At 41.6% G+C, this 21,060-nt stretch overlaps 1 protein-coding gene across 1 annotated transcript in view; it reads right to left on the minus strand.

Annotated features, from left to right (window-relative positions):
- The window catches only part of CDCP2 (CUB domain containing protein 2), a 40,821-nt gene extending 20,305 nt beyond the window's left edge, over positions 1-20,516 (minus strand). The window contains 3 exon segments of the mRNA XM_070748533.1: positions 1,469-1,494; positions 8,545-8,585; positions 20,352-20,516. Of these exon segments, the coding sequence (XP_070604634.1) occupies positions 1,469-1,494; positions 8,545-8,585; positions 20,352-20,516 (232 nt within the window).
- Positions 20,517-21,060: the final 544 nt, after the last annotated feature.

Below are 21,060 nucleotides of genomic sequence, written 5' to 3' on the forward strand. Positions count from 1 at the left end.
CAAATAAACAAATAAACAAACAATAAGCAAGCAAACAAACAAATAAATAAAGAGTGAGTGAGTGAGTGAGTGAGTGAGTGAATGAGTGAGTGAGTAAATAAATAAGTCATTACCTCGAGATTCGACTACTGTAACACTCTCTACATGGGGCTATCTTTGAAAAGTGTTTGGAAACTTCAGATCATGCAGAATGCAGCTGCGAGAGCAATCATGGGCTTCCCTAGGTATGCCCATGTCACACCAACACTCCGCAGTCTGCATTGGTTGCCGATCAATTTCCAGTCACAATTCAAAGTGTTGGTAATGACCTATAAAGCCCTTCATGGCATCGGACCAGAATATCTCCGGGACTGCCTTCTGCTGCACGAATCCCCAGCGGCCGATTAGGTCCCACAGAGTTGGCCTTCTCCGGGTCCCGTCGACTAAACAATGTCGTTTGGCGGGTCCCAGGGGAAGAGCCTTCTCTGTGGTGGCCCCGACTCTCTGGAACCAGCTCCCCCTGGAGATTAGAACTGCCCCCACCCTCCTTGCCTTCCGTAAACTCCTTAAAACCGACCTTTGCCGTCAGGCATGGGGAAATTGAGATATCTCCCCCGGGCCTATACAATTTATGTATGGTATGTTTGTATGTATGTTTGATTAATAATGGGGGTTTTTAAATGTTTTTTTAAACTACAGTAGTACCTAGATACAAGTTTAATTCATTCCAGAAGGGAGCTTGTATGTCGAACAACTCGTATCTGGAACAAATGGCTTTAGACTTTGTTTTTCCCCTCCGAGATAACCAGAAGCAAGGATTCTTGCGCCACCTAGTGGACACTCAGCTCGTATCCCGAATTTGAGCTCGGGTCTGGAACAGAAATTTCTCTCCCCTCGTGGGTTGTAACTTGGAATACTTGCATGTGGAGCAGCTTGTATCCAGAGGTACTACTGTATTAGATTTGTTATGAATTGTTCTATTGCTCTTGTGAGCCGCCCCGAGTCTACGGAGAGGGGCGGCATACAAATCTAATAAATAAATAAATAAATAAATAAATAAACAAATAAACAAACAAACAAACAAACAAACAAATAAATAAATAAATAAACAAACAAACAAACAAACAAATAAACAAACAAACAAACAAACAAACAAACAAACAAACTTGAATATAGTTCCCTTACAGCCATGATGAAGAACCTATGGCACACATGCCAGAAGTGGCATACAGAGCCATCTTTCCAGGCACATGAACCATCGGCTGTTGGACTTCTGGGTTCTGGTGTGCCAGCCAGCTCCGCTTTCATGTGTGCAGGATCTCTGAAAACAGGAAGAGCCTCCACCCAGTGCGCATGTGCTCGCCGGGAAGATAATCTTCTGGTTTCTGGTGCGTGCATGTGCATGCCAGAAACCAAAAGATCTTCCTGGCGCACCCATGCGCACCGGGCGGCTACTCTTCTGGTTTCTGGCACAGGCATGAGAGATCACTTTTTGAGGCATGAAGCTACTCTACCCTGTCTCCAAAGTGGGCAAAAGACCCACACAGAATGAGCCTTGGATCTGCAAGGCTCAAGTTAGCCAAGTCACTCATTCCAAAAAAGAATATTCTGTATGACCTGATCTTACTGGAGGAATCTGTACCTGTAAAACAGAGCCTTAAAGAACACATGCAGATTGTGTATAATAGGTTACATTGCTCACAAATATCTTTTCAATGCTTATCTAAAACTCATTTGACCATTAAAAAAAGATTTTGATATCTCATCTATTTTATTTTATTTTATTATTATTAATCGGATTTTTATAAATAATTCAAAGTGGCAAACATCTAATACTCCTTCTTCCTCCAATTTCCCCCACAATCTCCTGTGAGGAGAATTGGGCTGAAAGAGAGAGACTCAAAGTTATTTTTATTCACTGAAGTCAATTCACACATGCTAAATCGGCCTTGGGAATAGTTTTGATATATATATCCAGATAAATGATGAAAGATACTAAACATGACATAGTGTAACGATCTGTGCTAATCCTTCAAGAATTTGTGAAACTTGGTTGACTGGGAAAAAAAGCATTTGAATAAAATTGGGTAACATGTACAACAAATAGATAGATATCTTAGAGTAGATAGTTTTATTCTTGATTGTTTCATTTAATTGTTTTAATTAAAGATCATGTGTATTCTGTTTATACCTTACAATGTTTTTTTTTAAGGAAGAAGAGCAGTACACATATTGCAAACAAGTTCCTCCGCGTGGTATATAAAATTGAATTACTAATCACATATAACAGAATTAACAACTAGGGGTTACCCTCCTTTGATTAGTCAACATACTGTACTTAGAAGACTCCTACATTTTGTAATGTATCATTACAAAATAACTTAGTTATAACAGACAAAATTATAATTACATTTCCAAGCTTAGCATTAGTGCAATAATAGACAATATCCTCAATACACATTTACATCTCTAACATTTCTTGAAATTACCCATTTGGACTGTAAGTTTTGTTTTGTAGCATGCACCAAAGGGCCATATTCATGTTTAATTAGAAATGAGTCTCACCAACTTCAGTAGGATTTCACCCCCGAAGATTTGCCATGATCGCAGCTATAAAAATACTCAAATGCAGGTGAAGTATCTCCTTCTAGTGCCATTAAATAATTGTACCTTGTTTAATTCTAAACTTTTGGCAGCAATTACATGAAATCTAAAAAAACAAATTAGCTATTAGACTCCAATATACTACGTAGCTCAGTTCCCATTAAAATTTTAGTCAACAAATATAGAACAAATACAGTATAGAACTTGTGCATGGGGTGGGAGTGGTGGTGGTGTTATGATAAAATGTAGAATAAGAGGGCTCTATTATCAAATCTCTCTCTGGACCTGGGCTTCATGTCATATTAGACTATCTTCATATCAGCTTGGACCAGCCTGAATTCTTTATAGAGCTCTAGATTGGCCTTATTGTACAGGAGTACATAAAACCAGACATGTCTCTAGAAGGCAAAATCATGAAACTGTGTCTCACTTATTTTGGATTTGGTAAACAGAAATCAGGCTGCCGGATACTATCACCAGCCTGAGCGTACAAAAACTCAAAGCAGTAGTGAAAGTTTGGAAGATATGGAGATAATCTGGCCCAAAGAATCGCCATGAGTCAGACACAACCAAATGGATATCATCATCATCATCATCAGGTTAGGTTTATGGGAGGGGTGTTGGTTTTACTTGATACGCTCCTTCTCGTAGGTGGGGTGCTATCATCCATGATAACTCCACCTACTATGGAGAAAAGGTTCGATATATCCTATATCAGCGTTGATGAACCTATGGCATGGGTGCCATAGGTGGCACATGGAGCCATATCTGCTGGCACGCAAACTGTTGCCCTAGCTCAGCTCCAATGTGCATGTGTGTGCCAGCCAGCTGATTTTTGAGAGGTCCTGGGAGGGTGTTTTTGGCTTCCAGAGAGCCTCCAGGGGAATGTCAAACTTTCAAAAGAGTTATCCTTTCAGGACATAATCAGAGGAGAGAATTATAATTTTTCAATGTATGGTAAGGGAGGGAGGGAGGAACTAGAAAACTGCAATTTTAAAAGCATGTTTTCCATAGAGAATGAATAGTTGCATAAAGAATATGATGTCTTAGACAAACATATATATGAAACTAAGAATGAAATAATTTTTACCCTCCCCAGGCTCCAGGGAAGCCTTTGGAGCCTGAGGAGGGCAAAACACGAACTTACTGGGCCCACCAAAAATTGGGAAGCAGTCCATTTCTGGCCTCCAGAGGGCCTCCAGGGGTGGTGGTGAAGCTGTTTTTGCCCTCCCCAGGTATTGAATTATGGGTGTGGGCACTCATGCATGTGCAATAGTGCACACCCATGCTCTTTCAGCACCCAAGGAAAAAAAGGTTTGACATCACTGTCCTATATATTGTGAAACAAGGGCAGGTTAAAAAAAAAATTAAGCTTTTCAGAAGCATCATTTACTTCCCTTTCAATTGACATTATTCAGTAGACCAGCTGCCTGTTACTTTCCTGTTACTCTTTCAGGATAATATGATTGGTCTTTAATATTTGTGTCATGAATTCTTCTTCATTGCTTATGTTATGATCTACTTGCATTTCGTTTTGCCAATATTGGCACTTGTTTTGACATGAACAAAATTACTTTCTCCAGGATTTCCATAACCAGCAGACATTATTTGTTTTTCTTCACTGGAACATGCCTCTAACACGTCTATAACAGAATAATTAAACTCACCTATTATTATAACACTTTGAATATCTCAGTTGGTTTTCTTATTCTTTTTCCTTCTATGTAAGTTGGAAGATTCCACATTAGAAAAAAAAAATCTTATTTCATTCTTAGTTTCATATATATGTTTCTCTAAGACATCATATTCTCTGACTTTATGCAACTATTCATTTTCTATGGAAAACATGCTTTTAAAATTGCAGTTTTTCAGTTCCTCCCTCCCTCCCTTGCCATTTATACATTGAAAATAAATATAATTCTCTTCTCTGATTATGTCCTGAAAGGACAACTGTTTTGACAGTTATATTTTACAAATCAGACTCTTTCAAACAGAATCTAATCTGGGAAGACTATTTAATTGTCAGTAACATTGTGTTAAACTCTCAGTAAAAGATACTGGGAGGTGGGAAAGACACCTGTTTCTTCAGAACTGAATACTGTATCTTAAAAAAACAACAACCCAGAGAAAGAGATTGGTACTTCAGAGTTCTGGACATAATTTTCCAGATTTGCCTCCAGCATTTCTTTGCATATTATAAATATTTAACCACTGTCCTTAATTTTATTGATATAGACTTGTCTACATATAGTACATCCTAAGAAATCAATGAAAAATTAGTAAAACGGAAACAAAATGATTGTTACAAAATGATTCCTTTGTTTCAAGTTGCGGATTCCTAATAAACGAATCTGACCAGGCTAAAGAACCCAAGACGAAGTCATGGAACCCAAATTAGTAGCTCAAGCCCCGGAATTCTTCAACCCAGAACAAGAACCCTGGGACACCTATATGGAGAATATCGAGAATTTCTTGGAGGTGTCTGGCTACGAAGACGCTAGTGACAAAGTCAAGAGAGCAATCTTCCTCAACCGTTGTGGCAAACTAATGTACGATCTAACGAAAACTCTCACGGATCGTGTAACTAACAACAACTGCAGTGATCAACTGAAACAACTGCGGCAAGGAAGGTCCTAAAATGGAGCAAAGCTCCCTTGACAACTCTCTTGCTTAGCAATGGAAATTTTGGGGTCAGTTCTGTCATACTTAATCTTCACAGGAGCAATAGGGCAAGAAATTTTCAGTGTGTCACAGCCATCAGTGTTTCCCATTCATCCCGATAGGGAGTGAATAGCAATAGCATTTAGATCTATAAACCACTTCATAGTACTTTTTACAACCCTCTCTAAGCAGTTTACAGAATCGGCATATTGCCCCCAACAATCTGGGTCCTCATTTTACCCACCTCGTAAGGATGGAAGGCTGAGTCAACCTTGGGCCGTTGGTGAGATTTGAACTACTGAACTACAGCTAGCAGTTAGCTGAAGTAGCCTGCAGTGCTGCACTCTAACCACTGGGCCACCCCGCCTATTAAATATTTGGATTCACTTCCAGTTGATAAGGTTTAATTGGATTTGTATGCCGCCCCTCTCCAGGGCGGCTTACAACATATACAAAAAACGGCAGCAAATCAATCCAATTAATATATACATAAAAAACAATCCTTAAAATTCTAATTTAAAAAAACAAACTTCCATTAACATTCATTCAACAATCATACTGAAAAACAGTCATTGGTCAGGGGAAAGATCTAGCAGTCCCAGGCCTGGCGATAAAGATGAGGTTTTAGGCTTTTTCAGAAGGCAAGGAGGGTGGGGGAAGTGCGAATATCAGGGGGGGGGAGCTGATTCCAGGAGGGCTGGGGCCCCCACAGAGAAGGCTCTTCTCTTAGGTCCTGCCAGCCGACATTGTTTGGTCGAAAGGACCTAAGGAGACCAGCTCTGTGGGACCTCACCGGTCGCTGGGATTTGTGTGGCAGAAAGCAGTCTCGGAGATAGTCTGATTATTGATTACACTTAGATCTCTAGCCCTGGTTATGCACATTTAGATTAGATTAGATTAGATTTATTGGATTTATATGCTGCCCCTCTCCGCAGACTCGGGGCGGCTCACAACAATGGTGAAGAATAATACAGGGTTTTAAGAAGTTTACGAAAGGCAAGGAGGGTGGGGGCAATCCTGTTCTCTGGGGGGAGCTGGTTCCAGAGGGTTGGAGCCACCACAGAGAAGGCTCTTCCCCTGAGTCCCGCCAGACGACATTGTTTAGTCGACCGGACCTGGAGAAGGCCAACTCTGTGGGACCTAACCGGTTGCTTGGATTAGTGCGGCAGAAGGCGGTCTTGCAGGTATCCTGGTCCGATGCCATGAAGGGCTTTATAGGTCATAACCAACACTTTGAATTGTGACCGGAAACTGATCGGCAGCCAATGCAGACTGCGGAGTGTAAGTTTTGTAAGGTTTTTTTTAGAAATGTACAAATATACCCCAAACATACCGCTGAAAACATTGCCCAAAGTGTGTCATTAGTATGCACAATATTTCTCTCAACGACAGCTAATTTTCTGAAGGAAGTATCTCAGATGGGCATGGAAAAGAAAACTTAAGACATTCTATCTGAAAAGTAAGGACTTTGCAAACTAATTGAAAATGCTGCCTCCACACCCCGAAGCCCCTTAATTTACCTGTCTTGGCATTTATTCCATTTGCTGTGCTCAAGAAAATTATGGTGAAAAAGTGTTTGAGAAGCATCTGGGGCATCCTCAGAGAAGCGGAAACAGCGAAAGTATACTCATTGCAGGCTCTCTGGAAAGGAAAAATAGCTGGAGGGCTGTCGAATTAATAATGGAGTGAATAATTTATTGCTTCTTTGAATTAGTAACATGAACTGTGCTTTGCTTCCAACACTTGGTTTTCACAAGCAAGATCAAATATCTCTAGAATTTACAGTGGACGAGCTGTCTTGTCACAATATCTTATCCATATTTGAAAACAATGTCATTGGTTGGGATATGGTGCATAAATGCCAAAGGTTTTTACTGACTACATATCCTGTGGGACTCACAAAGATACTTAATTGTACCAGATAAGGGGGAAAAAATTGGGGATTTAAGATTTCACATGCAAATCTATGTGGAAAATTAGTTGGCTGAAAATAAGGAATCCTCTTCAGTACAGAACTGCTGTTGATATAAGAGAAAATGACAAATGTAGCCCTCGACTTACAACAGTTCATTTAATGACCGTTCAAAGTTACAACGGTACTGAAAAATGTGATTTAAGACCATTTTTCTGTTACAAACTTTTTATTTTATTTATTATTTATTTATTAGATTTGTATGCCGCCCCTCTCCGAAGACTCGGGGCGGCTCACAACAGCAATAAAAACAATATAGCAGTGGAACAAATCTAATATTAAAAACATATAAAACCCTATCATTATTTAAAAAACCAAACAGCACATTCATACCAAATATAAAACAAAGTATAAAAAGCCTGGGGGAAAGGTGTCTCAACTCCCCCATGCCTGGCGGTATAAGTGAGTCTTGAGTAGTTTACGAAAGACAGGAAGGGTGGGGGCAGTTCTAATCTCTGGGGGGAGTTGGTTCCAGAGGGCCAGGGCCGCCACAGAGAAGGCTCTTCCCCTGGGGCCCGCCAAACGACATTGTTTAGTCGACGGGACCCGGAAAAGGCCAACTCTGTGGGACCTTACTGGTCGCTGGGATTCGTGCGGTAGCAGGCGGTTCCGGACGTACTCTGGTCCAATGCCATATAGGGCTTTATGACCAACACTTTGAATTGTGACTGGAAACTGATCGGTAGCCAATGCAAGCCATGGGGTGTTGAAGAAACGTGGGCGAATCTTGGAAGCCCCACGATGGCTCTCGCGGCTGCGTTCTGCACGATCTGAAGTTTCTGAACACTTTTCAAAGGTAGCCCCATGTAGAGAGCGTAGCCCCCTTTGGAGCATCCCTATGATCATGTGATCAAAACTCAGGCACTTAAGAGGGAAGAAGACTTTCAAGATTTTGTTACTATATCTTACAATAATAAAGCAGCATATTGGTAGTTTTTGTAGCTGGCTTGGCTTATTTTGAAGGGTTGGTACATATGAAATACAAGTGATCAAGTAAAATCTCACTTTGGACACAACTACTGTAGAAAGTGGGTGGGGGCAAACTGGTTCCATTATTTCAAGTACTCCAAAATGTCTTTCATTAAAGGTTGCCAGGCCCATTTGGAATATATTGGAAGCACAGTTTTGACTCTAACCCAAACGATAAATTTATATTCCGGGATAATTTCACTCCAAGATTGCAGGAATTTTGTTTGTCACAAGCTACTAAGAATATTAATAATTTGAAATTGCTTAGTTACAATCAAATTATAAAACATTTTGAGGTGTTTTTAGGAAAAAGATCTGTTGATTTCATAATTTGGTCCAGATGCACTCACATCTAAAACTCCCAAATTATGGTTAGCATTAGAATTTGCTTTGAATGATTCTATTTCTACAGTATTTTAAAAACAAATTACGGGATATTAATAGGGAAGATATTTATATTTAATTGGATTTGTATGCTGCCCCTCTCCGAGGACTTGGGCCGGCTCGCAGCATATATAAAAGACAAACAGTACAATAGATCTAATTAATACAATTTAAATACTTTTAAAAATTCTAAAATACTTTAAAAAAATTCATTAAACATTCATCCAATAAATTACGTTAAAAACACTCGTTGGTCAGGGGGAAGATCTAATGACCCCAGGCCTGGTGGCAAAGATGAGTTTTTAAACTCTTTCAGAAGGCAAGGAAGGTGGGGGCAGTGCGAATATTCAGGGAGAGCTGATTCCAGAGAGCCGGGCCCCCCCACCGAGAAGACTCTTCCCCTAAGTCCCGCCAACTGGCATTGTTTGGCTGATGGGACCCTGAGGAGGCCAAGTCTGTGGAACTTCACCGGACGCTGGGATTCATTGGGCAGGAAGGCAGTCTCGGAGATAATCTGGACCTATGCCAGATTATATCCAGATATTAGTTATTTGTATGAACTCTGGAATAAAGAATTGAAAGATGGCATACTAGTGGATCAATATGGCTATGGGTCCTAAAGAATATTAAATATATTCCTTATTATTTTAATATAAGACCAATGTACTGTTTTATTTCATATTTATTGGAAACCCCATAGAATATTTTAAAAGGGTTAACAGTTAATGTGTCTATTTTGAGGAACACTTAAAAGCATTATATAGTCTTATCCCATTATTGTGCAGTTTTCATTAGTTTGTTAATAAGATGTTTTAAAAGATACATGTATCTCCATTTTGCTTTATTGTACAAGCCTGAGAAAACACTATAGATCAATATTGGTGATTAGTGCTATTCTATGGAGTAACCTACTACAAAAATGTATAATATGCAGCAGTGTATCATTTGTTGATTTTTAAATAATAATTTATATTAATATAAAAATAAATGTTGCAATTCAATTATACTCAGGAACAATCATATACAAAATTAATGGAATTTCAGAATAAACATTCCTAAGACTGTACTGTCAGATAAGCAATAGCTGTCTTCTTCAATTTTTCTGATTTTATCTTATAGGAGAAGAGGATGGGCAAAAATGTCTGGAGAATGATAAGTTTTACTGTTTTTTAAGTTACCAAAGCTATGTCTTTTAGGTAAGGATACAATCAGGCTCCTTTGTAGTTAACCATCTGTAACAATATGAATTTAATTACAGAGCTGATTTGTATGTAATGCTGGTATATTAGCTACGAAACATCCACTGTTTCAGCCACTAGAATTCATTTGTTACGTAGCTTTGTGTATAAGAAGAAATATTGAAATATGCATCTTTTGTCACAATTGCCACACATGAATGCCTCACATATGAAAATCACTTCTACTCTACTGTTAAAGATAGAGGAACCTTAGCTCTTGCTATATCTAGTCATTATTTCTGTGGTATGAAGCCATTGATAAAATATCTCTTCAAAGGAGGTAGGAAAAATCTACTTGCATCCTTTTAAAGAGGACTTGGAGTTTCTATGTTTGTTTTTCTGTTTTCATTTGCTTTTAAAAATAACAACTGGAGTGAGGAATGACCAAAAAGAGAAATCTGGAATGAGGGAGGATCAAATGAAAATCTGTGCTATTTGGTTGTTGCTCTACCGGTCCCTCTGATAGAAGCCTCCCGAAAATTCAAGGGTACAAATTTCAGACACACACACGTTTGAAAATTCAAAACAATGTTCTTTATCACAAAATTCAAAATAAAAAAGCATTCTTTTTGTATTGCAAAGAGCACTTGTCCCAAAACAATCGGGTAGTCTGTACAATTTCCCTTAAGCAGTCATTAAGTACTTAGCTAGCAGCTGTGAAGAAACTTCACACCCCTTCTTCTTCCAACGAAGTGAGACACACACACACACACACACGTTGCTCTGCTTTGGTTTCAAAGGCATGAAAAAGCAACAAAGTCCAGCAACACAAGATTCCTGACGAACTCCGATCAGATACTCTTCCACAACGGCCAAAACCACATGCTGCTATTTATAGCAGCAGCCCTAATTACTGGAGCCCCACCCAAACACAGGTGGCCTCCCTTATTTCCTGTAATATGTTCTTACTTGGTCTCTTCTACGCACAATTCTGCGCTTGCGTGGGTCCAAAATGTCATCATCTGAATCAACGGAAGATAAGGGAGATTGACTGCCTGGGCTGTGTGCCAAGCCCTCCTCTGCCGAGTCACTCCCACCTTTTTCTTCGTCTGAGGAAACTAAACTCTGAACTGATTCTGTCGGCAATAACACAGGCCTGTGACATGTTGAATTTTCCCCGGCATCCACCTCCCTTTCCCTGGGGCAGGAGCTGGGCCAGAGCCAACCACAATAGTTATATTTAAAAACAAGGAAAAAAATAGCTGTTAAATTAAATGTTACATTAATATAGTAATTGTAATAATAGATAAAAATGCCAAATCTAGTCTAAATATCTAGCTGACTGTATTATGAATAATAAATAATAATAAACTTGTATGCTATCTGATGCCAATCATTACGATGTATCTTATTTCCCCCTTTTAAAATTAAAAATTTAAAGTTAATCTTCTAGCTAGTTTTAGTTGAATATCAATGGTTTGGCCCTTCATTCAACACTATATATTTGCAGCAATTCTTGACAGAAAAAGGATAAAAAACCCCACTTCTTAAAAAAAAGAATAGGCATGGAATTAGTTATATATTTGATATAAAAGGCTGTGAGTAGATGCAGCTGCTTCTTAAAGCCTGTTGCTACCCAACTATCCAATTTTTTGTATGTTTTCCTGGAGGGCAATTATGACAGTGATCTAACAAATATATAGAAAATTGCTTCAGCTATTCAAATCTCAGAGAATAGTACATTTTATCCGTCTCCCTCACACATACTGAATAATTCAAGATTTGGATTTTTGGGTGGGCAGGGAGACATATCATTACCAAAAAAGAGAGAAAAGAGTAAGAAGCTTTGCTGAATACACCATGTGTAGCCGCACCCTCTATTTGTATTCTTGTGGCACAGAGTTCGCAGACAATACTTTGTTTTGCTGTGCCTGTTGGAAATTTGGTAAATTAAAGCTGAAGCACATTTTATATGTCAGGCTGGTAAACGTTTGAGTCGGAGCTAGAATTTCAACAATTTATTTATTTATTTATTTATTTATTTATTTATTTATTTATTTATTTATTTATTTATTTATTTATTTATTTATTTATTTATTTATTTATTTATTTATTTATTTATTTATTTATTTATTTATTTATTTATTTATTAGATTTGTATGGCGCCCCTCTCCGTAGACTCGGGGTGGCTCACAGCAATAATAAAAAACAATGTATCACAAATCTAACATTAAAAAGTCTCTAAAAACCCCTTATTTAAAAAGCCAGACACAAACACAAACATACCATGCATAAATTATATAGGCCAGGGGGAGATGTCTCAATTCCTCCATGCCTGATGACAGAGGTGGGTCTTCAGAAGCTTTTGAAAGGCAAGGAGGGTGGGGGCAATCCTAATCTCTGGGGGGAAGCTGGTTCCAGAGGGTCGGGGCCACCACAGAGAAGGCTCTTCCCCTGGGTCTCGCCAGATGACATTGTTTAGTCGACATGACCCGAAGAAGGCCAACTCTGTGGGACCTAACTGGCCGCTGGCAGGTTTTCCTGCCCTTTCTGGCAAATGGCAAATCTTGCCCCTATTGAATTGAATTTAATACTTTATTTGGCCATGTGTGATTAGACCAGTACTTCTCAAATAGTGGAGCCCCCCCCAAGGGGGTGCACGGAGCAATGCCTGGAGGGGGGGCACATAACCCCAGGGAACATGGGGTTTTTTGCCTCAGGGAGTAGGGGTTCTTTGCACCAAACAATAGCACACAGCACATAGCAGGAGATGTGAAGTACAGATAACAACCCTTAAAAGACACTCTGGAAAAATATTTAACATGATTGAAAAGAAAGGAGGAGAGAGACAGAGATAATGAGATAAACGTTAAATCTTCCAAAAGTTAAGACGAGGAAATATGACAAAGCGTATGTAGCGCTTGGCTTCACTGTGACTACGGTGGAAGACAAAGAAAGACCAATATGTTTACTGTGTCTACAAATGTTGGCAGTGGACAGCATGAAGCGAAATAAATTAAGGCGTCACTTTTAAGCATATTACACTTATGTTTATGAAAAAATGAGTTTTTTCAGCAAAAACATGCCAAATATTGCAGCAGAGACTTGGGGGTGCGCGAAATGTTTACTTTTTCCTGGGGGTGGTGTAACAGAAAATAATTGAGAAGCACTGGATTAGACACACAAGGAATTTGTCTCCAGTAAAGACCCACTCAGTATAAATATACTGATTTTTAATGGATTTAAAATTTTCAATGGATTTAATGGATTTAAGCCCTCTTTGAAAACCCTTGTGTTGTATCCTGTAATGGCTACCTTGTATCTCTGTAAATAGTTTGTTCCTTGCTAAAGCGCTGTCTGAGCTGGAAATCAGGAAGTCGCTCCTGATTGGCTCAGACGCGCCCTGCTCTTGCTTTGGCGGGAACCGCAAATGTATAAAAGAAGCGGTTTCTCCCAAGCAGAGCAGACGGTACTCGCTGAAAGTCACTTTCCTATGCTGAGCTGAATAAAAGTACCGTTCTAACCAACACTGCCTCTGGGTTCACTTCACTGGCGACGAGGAACGAAAGAAACTACGCGTGCAACATGAACAATCTCCAAATCGGCCGGGCTCCTGAGTTCTTCGACCCAGAAAAGACTTCCTGGGATGACTACCTAGCCAGCTTCGAGATCTTCCTCGAGGCAGCAGGAATACGGGACGCCGACGCCGATCGAAGACGGGCCATTTTCCTAAATTACTGCGGTCCAGAAATCCGCGCCCTCGCCCAGACTCTCACCGACCCGCTGCCGGCAAGATCCGTCGCTTGGGACGTCCTACAAGACAAGCTCGCGAGCCACTTCAGGCCAACAAAACCAGCCATGGTTTTCCGGCACCAGTTTTCGAGAATGGCTCAGCGCGAAGTGGAATCAATCAACCAATTTGCAACGCGACTTCGAACGGTGCTTGCGAAATGCAAGTTTGACAACCCGGAAGCTCGCCTCACCGATGCCTTAGTCTTTGGCATGAGAAACGCCGCGGTCAGGAATAAACTCCTCACCGAAGACGAACCGACCCTACAAACAGTGATTAAGCTAGCACAAACCGCAGAGGTCGCTGACGCCGCTGCTAAAGAGCTGATAGATCACGAAAAGAAAGAAGTCATTGCCAAGATAGACTCCATGTTCTCCCGCGCCGAGGATCCAGATGACCGCAGCCCACCAGCTCGCAACGAGGACAGCTGTTTCCTGCTGCAAGACCAGCCGAGACAACACAGACTTCCTCACCCCGCCACCCCCTGCGCCGACTGCCGAGGAAACCATCAACGCCAACGTTGCCCCTTCCGGGACGCCATATGCCGCCGCTGCAACCGACGGGGCCACATCGCCGAAGCCTGCAGAGCATCAGCACCGGAGGAAACCTTCTCCACACCGCGCCACCAACGACACCAGAATCAAACACCGCAACCGCGAGAAAACCGACCTTTTCGTTTTTTGAGCCGTAAGAACTACTCAGCCGCTAACCGCGACTACTCAAGAGGTAACACTCAATTTTCCGTGAATACCACGGCAACAGAAAATGGGGGCAAGATTGTTATTTCCTTACTTTTAAATAACAAGCCATGTTCTATGGAACTTGACACGGGGTCTAAATACACCATTATGTCATGGGAAAAGCTTAAATTGTACATGCCTAGCCTGTCTAAATCTGAGCTATTGCAAACCTCGTTGGTAATTAGAGATTTTCAAGGGGGGATAATCTCTGTTCTGGGCAAAGTGAATGTACCTATCGTATTTAAGAATGTTAAATGTACCCTACCCATGATTGTTGTTACAGGGGCTAAACACTCTCTCCTGGGGTTGGCTTGGATGTAACCTTTGGGAATTGAAATTTCTGGTATTTGCAATGTTAACTGTGATAGCATGCCTAACTTTTTACAAGAGTTCCCTGAAGTGTTTAGCCCCACCTTGGGGTCGTATAAAGGGCCCCCTATCTCGTTTTCCATCGATCCCAAGGTCCCACCTGTCCGGCTCAAACCTCGCAGGGTACCCCTTCCGCTACTCCCCAAACTTGACCTGCAGCTGGATAAGCTCATAAGCCAGGGCCTTCTAGTTCCTGTGGAGCAGGGACCATGGGAAACACCCATAGTCACACCTCTAAAACCGGATGGCTCCTTAAGAGTTTGCGCTGACTATAAATCTATGCTAAATAAGGCCCTCCAACACCACCCTTACCCCATTCCAGTGGTACAACAACTCCTGCACTCCCTGGGGGAAGGGAAAAGGTTTGCAAAGATCGACCTCGCCCAGGCTTATCAGCAACTGCTGGTCGATGAAGCGACAGCAAATGCGCAAACGATTGTGAACCACAGGGGTGCCTTCAAATGCACCAGATTACAGTTTGGAGTAAGCATAGCCCCAGGGATATTCCAAAGCATAATGGAAAGATTGTTATCAGGGATTAAAGGGGCCATTCCCTATTTTGATGACATCTTAATTGCAGGGGAAAACCAAGAACAGCTCAACAAAAGGATTAGGGAAGTACTCCAGAGACTTCAAGACAAAGGGTTGAGAATTAAGCCGGATAAATGCGTATGGGAAACCAACAGTGTAGAATTCCTAGGGTACAAAATCGACAAGGAAGGTATCCACCCCACCACTGAGAAACTGAGAGCTATTAGAGAAACCCCAGAGCCACAAAATAAGACTGAATTGCAAGCCTTTTTAGGCCTTCTTAACTTTTACTCTGTTTTTTTAAAACAGAAGGCAACAGCAGCAGAGCCTCTACACCGTTTGCTACAGAAAGAAACCCCTTGGACATGGGGGAGAACTGAACACGAAGCCTTTGTACAAATAAAACAATTATTGACCTCTAAAAGTGTGGTAGTCCAGTATAGTACTTCGCTACCTATCAGGCTTACGTGCGACGCCTCCCCGTACGGCGTGGGAGGAGTCTTGGCTCACGTTTTGCCTAACAAAACAGATGCCCCAATTGCTTTCTTTTCCAGAACGATGACCAATACTGAAAGAAACTATAGCCAGCTAGATAAGGAGGCTCTAGCTCTAGTGGCAGGAGTTAAAAAGTTTCATAATTACCTTTTTGGGAGGAGTTTCGAATTGGTTACCGACCACAAGCCCTTATTAGGCCTTCTAGCCCCCAACAAGCCTACTCCTCCATTTATGTCCCCAAGATTAATCAGATGGGCCCTTTTCCTCTCAGGATACCAGTACGAGCTCATCCATAAAGGGGGTAAAACCATCAACCACGCAGATGGCCTCAGTAGGTGCCCCATGGCAGAGTTAGTGGAGGACACGGCCCCTTCTGCGGATGTCTTAATGATAGAGCTCGAAGACAACCCACTAACTACTGCAAGAGAGGTGGCTGCACATACGCAGCAAGATCCAATCCTAAAACAGGTGGTTAACTGTGTACTAAAGGGATGGCAATATGACTCTGTGAAACCTGAATTGTGTGACTTCAAAACCAAAAGACTTGAATTGTCATATGTAAAAGGTTGTCTATTGTGGGGGGATAGAGTAATCGTTCCTAAAAGCCTAAGGGAAAAGGTACTTGAAATGTTACATGTGGGCCATCCTGGGATTGTCAGGATAAAAGGCCTAGCTAGAGGGCATTTATGGTGGCCAGGTTTGGATGCTGATATTGAAAATTGGGTAGCCCAATGTGACCCATGCCAAGAATCACGGCCTAACCCCCCCAAAACAACTCCAGCAGAGTGGGAGCAACCTGCAGGGCCTTGGTCACGGGTCCATATTGATTTTGCAGGGCCAGTGGGGTCACAATATTTCCTAATAGTGGTTGATGCATTTTCCAAATGGGTGGAAATCATAGCAATGAACAACATAACCACAAGTGCCACCATCAAGGTTTTGCGCAGACTGTTCGCTACCCATGGTTGCCCCGATATCCTAGTATCTGACAATGGGCCTCAATTAACGGCCAGGCAGTTTGAATTATTTTTAGATAACCTAGGGGTCAGACATGCACTCATCTCACCTTACTCGCCCTGGGCTAATGGGTTGGCGGAACGTTATGTTCGCGTGGCTAAGGAAGCATTACGCAGGTCAGGCCCAGGAGATGTACAACAGAATTTGGACCAGTTCTTGTTAACCCAGCACATTACCCCAAACTCTCACACGCACGTGAATCCTGCTGAGTTACTAATGGGAAGGAAATTAAGGTCCCCACTGGATAGGTTACACCCAAGGTTTTGTACTAATGACCCAATATATGTGAACCCGGAAAGACAAATGTATTTGGGACAAAATGTATTTGTAAAAATTTTTGATGGAGGTGTAAACTGGATGAAAGGAATTGTTGTTAAACAGACTGCTCCAAAAACATATTTGGTGAAACTGGAGGATGGTCGAATGTGGAAACGGCACATTGATCACATTTGGAAACGCATGGGAAACCCCCTAGAGCAAATCGCTGACAAAAACTCTCCCATTCCAGCAGACTGTAACTCGCAACCCGATTTACTAGACATTCAAATGGACTTATCGGGTCAGGGGGAATCCTCCAGCGACGCCGAACCATCGTCCTCCTCCGAAACCATCGTCGTGCCGGCCAGGCCGAATCAACCGGCCGGAGCCCCAACTAGGCCCCAGCCGCGCCGGGGGAGCAACAGCGAGCCAACCTCCACCGCCGATAGCGAGGACGCAACTGAGCTGTGCAGGACGGAGCGAGCCTCGCGGCGACCCAACAGATTGGACGACTTCGTCACATGGCTTTTGTGATGGTTGCATCCATCTAAGGAGGGAGGGGTGTTGTATCCTGTAATGGCTACCTTGTATCTCTGTAAATAGTTTGTTCCTTGCTAAAGCGCTGTCTGAGCTGGAAATCAGGAAGTCGCTCCTGATTGGCTCAGACGCGCCCTGATCTTGCTTTGGCGGGAACCGCAAATGTATAAAGGAAGCGGTTTCTCCCAAGCAGAGCAGACGGTACTCGCTGAAAGTCACTTTCCTATGCTGAGCTGAATAAAAGTACCGTTCTAACCAACATTGCCTCTGGGTTCACTTCACCGTGAAATAGCGAATCCGCAAAAGATGAACCGCGGAGTAGCAAGGGATTCCTGTAAACCTCACCCATCACCAACATTTCCTTCTTCCATTCTCAAAGGAGACTCCATTGCTGAAATTCTCCACGAATGAAGCCTGAAAGAAAGCTCAACTACAACACTTCCATTGGAAATGCTTTGAGAAAGGCCGGGTTCTAAAATCTCTCCCTTAGAAACTAGCAGGGGGAAAAAAAGAAATCTAAATCTGAGATCACAAGACATACTGCATTTATTAATTAAGCTATATTGATCAATACCCGAGAGGTTTCCTGTGGATTAATGACCATCCTGTAGGAGCTGATGGACTCAAGGTGCAGCTGAGGGCCATTAACACCAATCAGTCATCAATTCCCAGGAAATGCCCTACACCAAGGTCACTAAGTGACAGGATTTATTTTATGGGCAATGATTAACAATAGCAATATTTAGTGGCCTCCTCCCATTTCATCCCATACCAAATGATTCTTATTTTTAATGTGACACAATAAATTCATTGATGTCCCCGTTGACCAAATCAAAATTTATTTCTATGAAATGGAAAGAAAGTGTTGTTGTTGTTTTTTAAGAAAAGAAATTGAAATGTATATTCTCTTGCATTCCATGAAAAGCAAAGGGGTTTTTTTTCCTTCTCTCTCTCCTCCCCCTCGGGTGAAAAATTGTTAATAAAAGCAGACCCCCATTGTGATATAAAATTGCCAGTTTGCAAAATACTTCATAGGCATGCTAATTTATTCAGGGCATACCTGACAGATCAGCTTTCTAAGAGCTAATTTTATGACCCACTACACCAGCAAATAAATAGTTAAGATATGGTTCGGTGATCAGCATGTAAACTTGTATAGCAGAGTGAATGCCATTGTTTGCAGTTTCCTGAGACTAACATAACTGAACATTTGCACACACAAACACACATACAGTATATATTTGGATTATAATAAAGTGAAGTGTTGCTTCAAATTTGGTATGTAGCATGTTTTATGTGTATATATGTGTGTGAGAGAGAGAGAGGAGGGAGAGAGAAAGAGAGGGTGTGTATATCTTAATGTTATTACATGCAGTCATGAATCAATTCAATAATTTATGCTGGTGGAGTCACTTCATAGGGAACTGTGGCATTGCTCATAGCTGATATATGGTATGGAAATAACAAGCACAAGATTAATAGAAATGGATTGTATATTATCACAAAAAGAGGATTAGAAATAGAAAGCAGGGCAAGAGCAGAATGAGATTAGTAAAATTGTTCAGGAAAGTACAGTTGCGAAAGCACAATGGCTGCAACAATACCATATTTACAAAAATAATTATGTGACACTTCCCCCCCCCCTAAACACAGCATAAAACTAAACAATGCCGTTTGGCGGGACCCAGGGGAAGAGCCTTCTCTGTGGCGGCCCTGGCCCTTTGGAACCAACTCCCCCCAGAGATTAGAATAGCCCCCACCCTCCTTGCCTTTTGTAAGCTCCTTAAAACCCACCTCTGCCGTCAGGCATGGGGGAACTGAGATATTCCTTCCCCCTAGGCTTCTACAATTTATGCATGGTATGTTTGCATGTATGATTGGTTTTATAACAAGGGTTTTTAGCTGTTTTTAGTATTGGATTGTCACATGCTGTTTTTACCACTGTTGTTAGCCGCCCCGAGTTCACGGAGAGGGGCAGCATACAAATCTAATAAATGAATGAATGAATGAATGAATGAATAAATGGCATGGTCAGCAACATACTCTTTTTTTTCTTATTAGATTTTTTAATCCTGATTTTATTACTTTATAAGTAACTTTGTAAGTGCATTCAAGGAATCTATCTAATACTCAGTGAAGGGCTACCAAATTTTTTACTACCACACTCTGGATGTGGTTTATACAGGATGCCCTACATTTTCTTTTAACATCTTTCAGTGCAGATTGGGTGCTCTGGGATGGAGCTCCATTTTCACTACCCCACTGCGTTCCACCCCATCTGGGCAGCAGCCCACCTCTGCTAATATTCCTTCCTCCTCCTATTTTCCCCCCAACAGACCTGTGAGGTGGGCTGGACTGAGAAAGGATGACTAACTCAAAGTCCAACTTTCATGCCTAAAATAGGATTAGAGCTCAGTCTCCTGATTTCTAAGCCAGCACCTTAACCACTACACCAAACTGGCTCTGCTACTGGCTGTTTGTTAGATTTATATCTGGGCTTCCAGTCAAGTGTTCAAGGCAGTAGGCTTAACACTCATTACCCCTCATAACAAACACACAAAGTGAGTTGGCCTGAGACGGAATGATTGGTCCAAAGTCATCCATTGAGCTTCTGTGGCTGAGGATAGATAAGAACCCGGATCTCCTTGGCATCAATGCAGCATAATCCAATCCATTACTTTGGCTCTCAATTATTACCAATTACCAGTTCTTGGAGGGGATTTTTGTAACTCTAAATTTAATTAGAACTTATCCATTATCCAAAGCAGAGTGTCCCAACCTTGGCAACTAACATGCGTGGGCTTCAGCTGTCAGAATCCCCCAGCCAGCATGGGAGTCGCCTTAAAGTTGGAAAGGTTGCGGGATACACTGATCCAAGACTGATTATCCAGAGGCTCCGACAGCCTCCCTCCCCAGTTCTCTGTGTGATCCCCGAGCTCTCTAAGTTTGCCCCACTGAAATCCAATGATAAATTGCGAGCAATTAGTAACGATAGTGTGAGTTTCCTCACTGATTTTCAGCAGGAACTCCATTCCTCCAGTGCCTCATTAAATTTGCAACTCTACCTCCTGTTGTCTTTACTGGCTAATCTTTTTTATCTTGATGGCTGCTGTTAGGTCCTGGAGAAGTTGGGAAGTTTTCATTCCAGCCCGACAGGGAAGGAAGGTAGGAAAATTCTGATTGGTTCCCTGCTAGATTGGCTCCCTATTTAAAGCCCCGGCTTTTTGTATATTCCCACTGGAAGTTACTCCCTGTAACCTAATGAAGAGTTGAAGTCACACCACCAGTCTCCTGTCTCTTTAGTATTGGACCTCAACAGCTGCAAAGTTATCCATAACTAGCAGATCCTAGAAGTGAGAGGAATAAGTCCTGGATGAAAGCCTACCATGATAAGGATGGTTAGAAGTTGAAGCATTTGCTCTGCAGATATTTCTAAGAGTAGGGAGTTTGACCTGAGCAATGACTGGTGAAGAAGATTTTAATATTGGATTTGTTACATTGTTTTCTTTATTGTTGTTAGCCGCCCCGAGTCTTCGGAGAGGGGCGGCATACAAATCTAATAAATAAATAAAATAA

Source organism: Erythrolamprus reginae, chromosome 3 (genome assembly GCF_031021105.1).
Source record: "Erythrolamprus reginae isolate rEryReg1 chromosome 3, rEryReg1.hap1, whole genome shotgun sequence".
NCBI lineage: Eukaryota > Metazoa > Chordata > Lepidosauria > Squamata > Dipsadidae > Erythrolamprus > Erythrolamprus reginae.